This window comes from Triticum aestivum, chromosome 7D (genome assembly GCF_018294505.1).
Source record: "Triticum aestivum cultivar Chinese Spring chromosome 7D, IWGSC CS RefSeq v2.1, whole genome shotgun sequence".
Classification (NCBI taxonomy): domain Eukaryota; kingdom Viridiplantae; phylum Streptophyta; class Magnoliopsida; order Poales; family Poaceae; genus Triticum; species Triticum aestivum.
The window spans coordinates 21,119,738-21,132,464 of NC_057814.1; the positions used below are offsets into that span (position 1 = coordinate 21,119,738).

General features: G+C 44.5%; 1 protein-coding gene across 1 annotated transcript; it reads left to right on the forward strand.

Moving 5' to 3' along the window:
- Positions 1-9,184: 9,184 nt before the first annotated feature.
- LOC123168657 (haloacid dehalogenase-like hydrolase domain-containing protein 3) lies at positions 9,185-12,517 on the forward strand. The gene is made up of 9 exons (XM_044586529.1): positions 9,185-9,536; positions 10,492-10,762; positions 10,876-10,958; positions 11,166-11,249; positions 11,331-11,406; positions 11,556-11,628; positions 11,736-11,809; positions 12,001-12,094; positions 12,259-12,517. Exons 2-9 carry the CDS (start codon positions 10,537-10,539, stop codon positions 12,326-12,328), a joined length of 780 nt encoding a protein of 259 aa, XP_044442464.1. The 5' UTR covers positions 9,185-9,536; positions 10,492-10,536; the 3' UTR covers positions 12,329-12,517.
- The last annotated feature ends 210 nt before the right edge of the window (positions 12,518-12,727 follow it).

A 12,727-nucleotide genomic window follows, 5' to 3' on the forward strand; every position in this document is an offset into this window, starting at 1 on the left:
ACATCCCGGTACACCGCCGGAGGCATTCATATAGAGTCATATCTTTGTTCTAGTATCAAGTTGTAATATTGAGTTGTAAGTAAATAAAAGTGTGATGATCATCATTATTAGAACATTGTCCCATGATCAAAATAAAAGTGGCCAAAGAAGCCCCCCCCCCCAAATAGAGGCCAAAGAAGCCTACAAAAAAAAAGAGAAGGGACAATGTTACTATCCTTTTACCACACTTGTGCTTCAGAGTAGCACCATGTTCTTCATATAGAGAGTCTCTTGAGTTATCACTTTCATATACTAGTGGGAATTTTCATTATAGAACTTGGCTTGTATATTCCAACGATGGGCTTCCTCAAATGCCCTAGGTCTTCATGAGCAAGCAAGTTGGATGCACACCCACTTAGTTTCAGTTTGAGCTTTCATACACTTATAGCTCTTAGTGCATCCGTTGCATGGCAATCCCTACTCCTCGCATTGACATCAATTGATGGGCATCTCCATAGCCCGTTGATTAGCCGCGTCGATGTGAGACTTTCTCCTTTTGTCTTCTCCACACAACCTCCACCATCATATTCTATTCCACCTACAATGCTATGTCCATGGCTCACGCTCATGTATTGCGTGAAAGTTGAAAAGGTTTGAGAACGTCAAAAGTATGAAACAATTGCTTGGCTTGTCATCGGGGTTGTGCATGATTTGAATGATTTGTGTGGTGAAGATGGAGCATAGCCAGACCATATGATTTTGTAAGGATAACTTTCTTTGGCCATGTTATTTTGAAAAGACATGATTGCTTTATTAGTATGCTTGAAGTATTATTGTCTTAATGTCAAATGATAGACTATTGCTTTGAATCACTCGTGTCTTTAATATTCATGCCATGATTAGATTACATGATCAAAATTATGCTAGGTAGCATTCCACATCAAAAATTATCTTTTTTATCATTTACCTACTCGAGGACGAGAAGGAATTAAGCTTGGGGATGCTAATACGTCTCCATCGTATCTATAATTTTTTATTGTTCCATGCCAATATTATACAACTTTCATATACTTTTGGCAACTTTTTATACTATTTTTAGGACTAACATATTGATCCAGTGCCTAGTGCCAGTTCCTGTTTGTTGCATGTTTTTTGTTTCGCAGAAAATCCATATCAAACAGAGTCCTAACAGGATAAAAACTGACGGAGATTTTTTTTGGAATATATGTGATTTTTGGGAAGAAGAATCAACGCGAGACGATGCCCGAGGGGGCCACGAGGCAGGGGGGCGCGCCCCAGGGGGTCAGGCGCGCCCTGGGCCCTCGTGGCCACCCCGTAAGGCGGTTGATGCCCTTCTTTTGCTGCAAGAAAGCCAATATCCGGATAAAAATCGTGTCCAAAATTCAGCCCAATCGGAGTTACGGATCTCCGGGAATTTAAGAAACGGTGAAAGGGAAGAATTTGGAACACAGAAACAGAGAGAGACAGAGAGACAAATCCAATCTCGGAGGGGCTCTCGCCCCTCCGCCGCCATGGAGGCCATGGAACAGATGCGAAACCCTTCTCCCATCTAGGGAGAAGGTCAAGGAAGAATAAGAAGAAGAAGAAGAAGAAGAAGAAGGGGGGCTCTCTCCCCCTCTCTCCCGGTGGCGCCGGAACACCGCCGGGGCCATCATCGTGTGACGGTGATCTACACCAACACCTCCGTCATCTTCACCAACATCTTCATCACCTTCCCCCATCTATCTACAGCGGTCCACTCTCCCGCAACCCGCTGTAGCCTCTACTTGAACATGGTGCTTTATGCTTCATATTATTATCCAATGATGTGTTGCCATCCTATGATGTCTGAGTAGATTTTCGTTGTCCTATCGGTAATTGATGAATTGCTTTGATTGATTTAATTTGCTTTTGGTTATGTTGTTGTCCTTTGGTGCCCATCATATGAGCGCGCGTGTGGATCACACCATAGGGTTATTTGTATGTTGATAGGACTATGTATTGGAGGGCAAGAGTGACAGAAGCTTCAACCTAGCATAGAAATTGATGCATACGGGATTGAAGGGGGACCAATATATCTTAATGCTATGGTTGGGTTTTACCTTAATGAATGTTAGTAGTTGCGGATGCTTGCTAATAGTTCCAATCATAAGTGCATAGAATTCCAAGTCAGGGATGACATGCTAGCGGTGGCCTCTCCCACATAAAACTTGATATCGGTCTAGTAAAGTAGTCAATTGCTTAGGGACAATTTGCAACGCCTACCACCTCTTTTCCACACTCGCTATATTTACTTTATTTCTTCTTTATCTAAACATCCCCTAGCTTTTATTTATGTGCTCTTTATATTCTTGCAAACCTATCCAAAAACACCAACAAAGTACTTCTAGTCTCATACTTGTTCTAGGTAAAGCGAATGTCAAGCGTGCGTAGAGTTGTATCGGTGGTCGATAGAACTTGAGGGAATATTTGTTCTACCTTTAGCTCCTCGTTGGGTTCGACACTCTTACTTATCGAAAGAGGCTACTTTTGATCCCCTATACTTGTGGGTTATCAGTCGTTCATATTGTACAATTTCTATAGACCAAACATATCTAGTTTGATATGAAATTGCATATTATGTTGATCGTATATGCGATGTGTTTGTAGGTCATGGCCAATTCTGGAGGCAACAACGACTCGGTGTGCGATGTGGACATGGACAACAATGAATTCTTAGACACTTATGAGTATATCATCAAGAGCGTGCAAGGGGCAAATGAAGAGCTGAAGGTGGAGATTAAAGAGCTATGCAAGGAGACTATTCGGCTCGTTAAGGAGACTAATGAGCTGAGGGACGAGAGGGATAAGCTCGTCGAGGATCATGATAAACTAAAGGAGGAGAGGAGACTCCTCAGGGTTGAGAGGATTGACCTGAAGATGGACATAGATCATTTCAGAAGAGACGGAGTGGGGGATGCTACCTCTTGAGCATGCGTTGGTTTTCCCTTGAAGAGGAAAGGGTGATGCAGCAAAGTAGCGTAAGTATTCCCTCGGTTTTTGAGAACCAAGGTATCAATCTAGTAGGAGAATACACGCAAATCGCCTAGTACCTGCACAAACAAATAAGAACCTTGCAACCAACGCGATAAAGGGTTGTCAATCCCTTCACGGCCACTTGCAAAAGTGAGATCTGATAAAGAATAAGATAAATATTTTTGGTATTTTTGTTGTATAGATTGAAAAGTAAAGATTGCAAAATAAAATAAACTAGAATTGTAGATCGGAAACTTATATGATATAAAGTAGACCCGGGGGGCATAGGTTTCACTAGTGGCTTCTCTCAAGATAGCATATATTACGGTGGGTGAACAAATTACTACCGAGCAATTGATAGAAAAGCGCATAGTTATGAGAATATCTAGGCATGATCATAAACATAGGCATCACGTCCGTGTCAAGTAGACCGAAACGATTCTGCATCTACTACTATTACTCCACACATCGACCGCTATCTAGCATGCATCTTGAGTATTAAGTACATAAGAACAGAGTAACGCATTAGGCAAGATGACATGATGTAGAGGGATAAACTAAAGCAATATGATATAAACCCCATCTTTTTATCCTCGATGGCAACAATACAATACGTGTCGGTTCCCTTTCTGTCACTGGGATCGAGCACCACAAGATTGAACCCAAAGCTAAGCCCTTCTCCCATTGCAAGAAAGATCAATCTAGTAGGCCAAACCAAACTGATAATTCGAAGAGACTTGCAAAAATATCAAATCATGCATATAAGAATTCAGAGAAGAATCAAATATTGTTCATAGATAAACTTGATCATAAACCCACAATTCATCGGATCTCGGCAACACACCGCAAAAAGTATTACATCGAATAGATCTCCAAGAACATCGACGAGAACTTTGTATTGAAGATCAAAGAGAGAGAGGAAGCCACCTAGCTAATAACTATGCACCCGAAGGTCTGTGGTAAACTACTCACACATCATCGGAGATGCTATGGTGTTGATGTAGAAGCCCTCCGTGATTGAATCCCCCTCCGGCAGATGGCCGAAAAAGGTCCCAGATGGGATCTTACTGGTACAGAAGGTTGCGGCGGTGGAAAAGTGGTTTCGTGGCTCCCCTGGTTGTTTTCAGGGTATAAGAGTATATATAGGCGAAAGAAGTAGGTCGGTGGAGCTACGAGGGGCCCACAAGGGTGGGGGGCGCGCCGCCCTACCTCGTGGCCGCCTTGTTGCTTCCTTGACCTCCACTCCAAGTCTCCTGGATTGCGTTTGTTCCAAAAAAGATCCTCGCGAAGGTTTCATTCCGTTTGATATTCCTTTTCTGCGGAACACTGAAATAGGCAAAAAATAGCAATTTGCACTAGGCCTTCGGTTAATAGGTTAGTCCCAAAAATAATATAAAAGTGCATAATAAAGCCCATTAAACATCCAAAATAGATAATATAATAGCATGGAACAATCAAAAAATATAGATACATTGGAGACGTATCAGGGGATAGAAAGAAGCTTCGCCAGCTGGGCATACTCCATGATGAAGATTAGTTTTTAAGTAGCTAGTTCATCTTATTAGTTCATGATGATCGAGTAAGTAGAGTACTTGATGAGCAACTTTTGTGAAGTTTAATATCAACTTGTTAAGTTCATGAGCCTCTTCTGTAATGATTATCTATTAAGTAACTACCTACTGTTGATGAGTATATTGTGTTCACTAGTATCTATTAAGTAGCTAGTGTTGATGAGCAATTTTTTTATTACCAAAAAACATTTGCTGGCGCTGGACAAGTAGGCACACCAGAGTTAAAATGAACTTAGTGCTGGTGTTGGACTGGTGACACGCCAGCACCATGTAGGATACTGCTGACATGTCCTCCAACGCCACCACTATTTTTTAGCAATGGTGTCATATTAGTGGCGTCGTGTGTATACGCCAGCAAGGTAGTTTTTGGCAAGCCATAGTTAGGCTTTTCTCCACTAGTGAGTGCCACCAAAGGGCATGTGGAGGTGTGATTCCATTGGATCTCACGGGATTCGGTCTGTCTGGTCTTCGGTGGTTTTGTTTGGTCTTTGCTCGTGTGTTAATGATTTCCTTTGATTTGGTTTCCGGTGTAAATATACCCGTTTTCCCTAGAGAGAATAGGTTCATCAAACCCACGGGTGAAAGGAATCGTAAAGTGTATCAACCCCCGTAACATGGGAGCCCACATGTATTTATATTGATATTGGCAAGGCCAGCTCTCGCAGATGCATACGTCAATGGAGACTATATCGTTGGTTAACAAACACAGAGATACAGGGAGATAGAGGAGGATTACAACAGGAGATAAGCAAAACTACTAAACAACCTAGATCCTCCTAACTATATCATGAGGCTCAAGACATGCACGTACACAACCTGTAACGTGACATGTTTAACACTTGCCATAATCACAACATATCAAGTTGAAATTACGCTTAAATTCTTCAAAACTTCTAGCAGGCAATGCTTTTGTGAATCCATCTGCAAGCTAATTTTTGGAAGGTATAAATCTGATCTCAAGCTATTTGTTGGCAACACGTTCTCTTACAAAATGAAAGTCTATTTCAATATGTTTTGTCCTGGCAGGGAAAACTGGGTTAGCAGATAGATAGGTGGCACCAATATTATCACACCATAAACAAGGAGATTGAGCTTGTGCCACTCCAAGTTCCTTAAGCATGGACTGAACCCAAATGACTTCTGCTGTTGCATTTGTTAATGCCTTATATTCCGCTTCTGTGCTTGACTGGAAACAGTGGCTTGCTTTCTTGCACATCATGATATTAAATTTGGCCCATAAAAGATAGCAAACCCACCCGTTGACCTTCTATCATCTAGGCAACCAGCCCAGTCTGCATCTGAGAACGCACTGACAACTTTGGAAGAAGACTTACTGAATGTGAGGCATGTGGTTATGGTGTTTCTTATATACCTTAAGATTCATTTTGCTGCTGTCCAGTGGGTTGTGGTGAGTGCATATGAAGAAATTGACACACCTTGTTAACTACAAAGGAGATGTCAGGTCGAGTAAGAGTCAAGTACCTAAGACCACCAACTAAACTTCTGTAACCGGTAATTTCCTCTTGGTTTAGGGGCTCTCCTTCTGTCAGAGATAGAGGTTCTGAACTAGAAAACGGTGTTAGTGAGGGTTTACAGTTTTGCATGCCAATTCTACTCGACAATTCAGTGGCATACTTCGCTTGAGATAGATGAATACCATTACCTTGTTTCTTAACGTCAATACCCAAGAAGAAATGCAGATCTCCTAAGTCCTTGAGAGCGAACTCAGAGCCTAAGTCCTTAAGTAGTGCTGTCATAGCTACATTAGAAGAACATCAGAGCCTAAGTCCTTCAGTAGAGGATGTGTGGATGAGGTAATACCACTACACCATTCCTTTATGTCTTGCACAACATCACGTTCTATGTTCACTTAGTCCCGATCTAACACCGCTTTTCTTCTTTTAGTGAATTCGTTCAAGAGGAATGGATGGGAATGATTCCTCCTACTGAGGCGGAGGCACTTACTCTTCTCCATCATGGAAACCCTAGACATAAATTTTTTTGTTGCTTGGTTCATGGAAAAAGTAATTTTCCACATTCCCCTATTAAATACCTAGTTCAACATTTATTAGTTAACCGAACTAATGCACCCAGAAATTTCAATTAAACTTGTATGGAAAAGATCGGAACATATTATGGATGACGAATTGAGATGGGTTTCCATGGGTTTTGACCCTGCCGTCATGACATGTAGAAAGTATGATGTGAATGGGCATCGCTTCCATACAGAGGAGCACCAGAACAGCCAGCATGATCCCAAAACTGTAAATACCAGAGTGTACACCCCCAGTCAAAACTCGGTTGACTACTACGGAAGGGTACAAAAAATATATGAGCTTACATTCAGCAAAGGGCGCGAAATCCTAAGTCTCCCTGTGTTCAAATGCCAATGGTTCGACTCGCGGGAGGGGCTGAGACATACGACTTCCATTGGTTTGGTCGAAGTTAAACCATCAACCGTCTATGCGGGAGACGACCTCTTTATTGCGGCTACCCAAGCCACACAAGTTTATTATCTGCCTTACCCATGCCAGAAAGTGTGTACCTAAAGGGTTGGGAAGTTGTGTTCAAGGTGTCGCCACATGGTAAGCTACCGAACCTGAACAAAGATGCTTACTACAACATTACCCCCATGACACACAAGGGAGTGTTCTATCAAGAGCAACCTGATGATGATGTGGTCAGAAACGATGACGCCGATGCCTTGGGTGATGATGATGCACGGAAGGATGGTGAGACCATTGTTAATGAAAATGACATACTTATGCTAGAAAAGTTAAACGAAGATGCTGACGACGAGGAAGAGCCTCCACCTCCGTCAGACAACGAAGATGATATGCGTGATAGTGATGATGAGACCGATCGAGGAATCGGTTACAACAGTGATGATTCGTACGGGTTCTAGCAGATGTACGTTTTATGTCTTTTTCTGTGGTTTAGGAATATGCCTTTTTATGCTTATTTATTAATGTGTTTTTATTCCTTATTATTATGCTTTTTTCTTCATTATTAATGTACTAATTCTTTATTCTCTTTTCAATGTAGGTTCGCGGAACATGGGCAAGGGGAAGGCTGACGGCATGGGTTCCAAGGTCGCCAGCATGGCTAGTCGGAGTGATCGCCCCCGTACTCCCCCCACCCCCCCCACCCCCGACTACTTGAGGATGACTCCTCACAGGGAGGTCGAGGGAGAGGTGCCCCTAGAGGAGAAGGGAGTGGGGGGAGAGCCCCTAGAGGGGGAGGGGGTGCGGGGAGAGCCACTAGGGGGGTCGGGGCCAGAAATAGCGCTCCCCCACCGACTTAGGGATGTTGTCTTCGAGGCCCTCCTCTAGTGAGGTACCCTCTGCCGAGGGGGGGGGAGGAGGTTCGCGCGGAGGTTCAAGATGAGGAGGAGGAGGTTTGCGAGGAGGAGGAGGTTGGGGAGGGGGATGAGGAGGAGGAGGAGGCAGGCGAGGAGGATGGTGGTGGTGGGGAGGATGGTGGTGGCAGGGAGGGGGTTGGCAACAAGAAGGGATGGCTGCGCGGTAATGCAAAGCTTCATACCCTTCCTGCTACCAAGGAGCAGAAGTGGCTCATTGAGCCCACATGGAAAGATTAAGTGCCACTTAATCATAATTTAATTCTTTTGCTTGTACACATGCTTATATTTTCATTCTTTTGATTGTACACATGCTAATATTTTCATTCTTTATATCTTTTGCTGCGACTGGATCATTCCTAACGTGATTACAATTTTTTGGGTGAGTCTTGAGAAGCACGAGAAGGAGAAAAGCTTGAGGAAGAAGAAATGCCAGGTGCCGTTGGATGTGCAATCGGACGATAAAAAATGGTCTGACCCAAATTCAAAAACTAGGCGACTTACATCTAGCCATTCCCTTTGCGGACTGGGTGTAATCGTGTGTAACTAAGCACGGCATGTGATATTGTATCTCTCCTTTTATAGACGATATAATCGTTATTTGCAGTTAATGAAGTTTTGTTATTTTTCAAAAAGAAAAAAGCACGACCATGTGATGGGTTCTATGTCGTTTACTCGAAGGATGAATAGAGCAAACGGTGGTACCCACAGAAATCGGGACGCCACGATATCACCGTGTTAAGAGCATCTCCAGCCCCCCCCCCCCCCCTCCCGAGTGCCACCCCCAGGCGCCTTTTCTTCTGCCGGCGAGCTAAAAATGGCAACAAAAAAAAGGCCCAGCCATGCCCCCCAAGCCCCCCAAGACCTCAAAAAGGTGCCGGCGAACCCAGGCCAAACCCAACGCGCTGGGGGGCTGTTGGGGGCGCCGGGGGAAGCAACAGCCAATCATATTCCTCCATGTATCATTTTTCTGGCCCACTCATTCACTTTTTACCTGGCGACTGTCCTGAGGGGCACCAACGGCTGGGAAACCGTCCTCGCGTTTCATCCGGCGAAGGTGTTTTTGCCCCCCAGGACATGCTATTTTTGACCCGGCGATTGTCCTGGGGGGCTCCAACGGCTGGAGATGCTCTAAGATTTACGTCGTGGGATCGAACGCACCATGGAGTGTTCGCTCTAGAGACCGTTTCCACCTAACGTTCGCTCGGTATCGTATTTAGTTTTTTCGTTTGAACGAACAGGGCCTCCCGAGCGAATGTAAATGTAAAATAAAAAAATAAAAAAAAATCCACCCGGAGCGAACGAACAGAGGAGAGTTCGTAGGCTCTCGTAGCCTCCGCCGCGGCGCCGCCCATCCGGCCGGAGCCTCCAGCAGCGACGCCTCCTGCCTCCCCGGAGCATCCTCGCCCGCCCAGCAGCGACTCCCTCCCCGGAACAGCCGCCCCCGCCCAAATCCGCCGCCCGGAGCCACGCCGACGCGCGCTCCCTCCCACCTCCCTCTTCTCGGGGACGGGATTGGGGCCGAGGAGGAGCCTGCCCTTGTCGCCCTGCAGCTCCCGCTCCAACGGGCTCGCCCACGAGTCTAGCAGCACCAGCCGCTCCTCCCCCCTCCGGTCCTCCCTCCTCCCTCCCCTCCCCTCCCCTCCCGTGGCATGTTCTGTTCTGTTATCTTCTTTCTATTTTTGTCCTGATTTTTACTGATGGAGTTGTTTGTGAGTAGTATGTGTCAGTGAATTACAGTGTTCGACCTAGTACCGGAAAAACTTTGTAACATACACTACATATTCGAATTGCTAAACTCTGTATTGTTTAGCATGGCTGGATGGGCAGGGGTCACCACTCACCAGGATAGATCCACAACTTTGTACTGTTCTTACTGCAGCTAGCAGATGAATTTTGTGGTCGTTACACGGATGGTGCTCCTATGTTGTTCAGTATAAGATACCTGTGCAGAAACAAAAACAAAATTTGAACAAGCCTGTGCAACTTGTGTGGCCTAAATAAGAGATCTGTTTCTTACAGCCTGATTTGTTGCTTATCGTCAGAATGATGTTGCCGAAAGAAAGTTCAACCGATTCTTGGCTAACTGTTATATTCTTTAGTTTTATTGTTGTCATGTTCATCTCCCCTGTTTAACATTTTCTATGCTCTAGTTTTGTGAGTGATAATGTATTGGAATAGCTGATGCTTGTTGTGCGAGAGGAAGATATGTTAGCTGCATTGATGGAGGACATCATCATGAAACCATATGTATTTTGCGTGATCCATGTCTTCCGTAGTAATATATTATGGTGTCATTCTCTATTTATATTATTTATACGTGTGCATCATTTAAAAAAAATAGTTGTTGAACATGCTTTTTATTTTTATTTTCAAAATGACCACTGAAATGTCAATTGGTGTACAAATTACTGCTTTATGGTCAATTAGCATCTAAACAGTTTTTCATGCCTTAGTGGCATTACAGACAATTCCAACAAAATATATACTTTCGCAGTTGTCTCAGCCAAAACGACTTCTAGCTTTCCCACAGTTTTCAGCTCACAGCAGATTTTTTGGAATTCACAGCTCAACCAAACACAACCTTCGCCTCCCCAGCAAGAGCTTCTCGAGATGCCCGCCGCGGTGATGCGCTGCCCCTTCCTCCTCGGGCGGCACCCAGCGGCCGCCCTCCGACACTCCTCCTCCTCCCGCATGCGTCGTGTGCGCAGAGCTGCGGGGAGTGGGGGCCAGGGACGGTCACCGGCGTATGGTGGGCTGCTGCTCGACGCCGGTGGCACGCTGCTGCAGTTAGCGCAGCCGGTCGCCGAGACGTACGCCACCCTCGGCCGTCCATATGGTTCGGACATCCCCCAGAAAAACCGTCTTTGTTTCCGCGCGTGTCTCGCTCGGCCATTTCATTGGACACATGGTGTGCGCTAAGGACCTGTACTGTTCGCCGTTCTTCTCCAGGTGTGATGAAGTCCGAAAAGTACATCATGGAGGGATTCAAGCGGGCTTTCTCGGCGCCATGGCCCAAGACGCTCAGGTACCAGGTAACCCCCGTGGGCGGAATATAATTGCATCACAAAATAGCAATGTTACATATATACTCCCTCTGTAAACTAATATAAGATCTTGTAGATCACTACTTCAGTGATCTAAAAGATCTTATATAAGTTTACAGAGGGAGTACTAGACTGCGGAACTGTGGCGTGATTGTTGTTGAGGGGATGATATGCTGGACTGGCTTGTCATGTCAGGGTGATGGGCGACCGTTCTGGAAGATTGTCGTGGCGGAAGCAACTGACTGCACAAACAATAATTATTTCGAAGAAGTATATCAGGTATCTCAAGACTGATATTGTTTCTTCTGAACTCTGCTGCTTGTATAATGTAGCTAACAATGAATTGTTCTTATCTGCTAGTACTATGCACATGGAGATGCATGGCGTCTGCCTGGTGGAGCTTACAGAACACTGCGTGATTTAAAAGATTCTGGAGGTCATACATCCCATGTATCTTCTTCTTTTTCGTTTTATGTTATTCAGTAGTTTGCTTCAAGTTGATTTTTAAATCCCCATTGAGACTCTTGTATGGCCCTAGTTAATCCGTACAGATGGCTCATGTTAATAATAATGTCTCGATTTCAGTTAAGCTAGCTGTTGTATCTAACTTCGACACACGGCTAAGGAAATTGCTCAAGGATCTCAACGTCTCACATTTGTAAGTGCTCACCACTACTGTCGAAAGACCTCGATCCTGGTTCATTATGATTGGTTTTGTTTCTCTGTAAGTAATGGCCATGCGCTAAATGACCTTGAGCTGTCCAGGTTTGATGCCATTGTGGTATCATCAGAGGTTGGATATGAGAAGCCTGCTCCAGAGATCTTCAAAATAGCATTAGGTATTGCAGAGTTTACTTTGTTCAAGCTGAGTTTTGTATATGTATTTAGTGTAATAGCAGTAAGCCTGATTCTGAATACACGTTTGTGCTGAAGGTAATACTTTGAGACACCCCCACAAACAAGAAGCTTCAGCGCAGTGTTCTTATTAGGACCAAATTATGTAACTAGTTCTCTTATTCCTGTGTGGCAGAACAAATTGGTGTGGAAGCCAGCAATGCAGTACATGTAGGAGATGATGAAACTGCAGACAAGGCGGGTGCTAATGCTATTGGACTCGAGTGCTGGTATGCAATACATTGTGGTTTCTTCCCCATGCAGACATAATATTTCAATAGTATTGAGTATTTAATTTATCGGGACAAAAAGAAAACGAAAAGAAAAGATAATCGAATGTCTGGTTCGGTGGCTGGCTGGCTGACTGATTATTAGTGATTTCGACCATTTTTAGGCTGTGGGGAGAAGATGTGAAGGAATTTTCTGAGATAAAGCACCGGATCGTAGCAAAAGGCTCACGATGAGCGAGCGCAGGGCATTGTCTCTGTTTACCTGATTCGTTCATTTGATTGCTAAGGGGCCCTAATAACAGTTGTAATTTTGCCAAATATATATGTTTCTCCGCACGGTCTGTTGACGTCCTTGTAATAAGTGCTAAGAAGAAGAATGCTACTTGTGGTACATGTGCAAATACTTTTCGGCCCTCATGATCATCTTCATCATCGCCTCTGTCCTGCGATCGTTGCGCATATATTGAACTAATTTGGGCACGTCGACGGACTGATTTTTTCGGTTTCGCCAAGTTGATGTATGTATGCATGTATGCTAGTGTTGTCAAGATTGACCAAGTATGTGGCATCGACCCGAGACCTGCAGGGGGTCCACCACGCGGAAAACTCGCTTAGGCGATTGTCGAGGCGATT

Coding starts and splice junctions, on each gene's coding strand:
- LOC123168657 (XM_044586529.1), top strand. CDS start 10,537: ATGCCCGCCGCGGTGATGCGCTGCCCCTTCCTCCTCGGGCGGCACCCA. Junction 11,407..11,555: donor TGATTTAAAAGATTCTGGAG/GTCATACATCCC, acceptor TCTCGATTTCAG/TTAAGCTAGCTGTTGTATCT. Junction 11,810..12,000: donor GATCTTCAAAATAGCATTAG/GTATTGCAGAGT, acceptor CCTGTGTGGCAG/AACAAATTGGTGTGGAAGCC.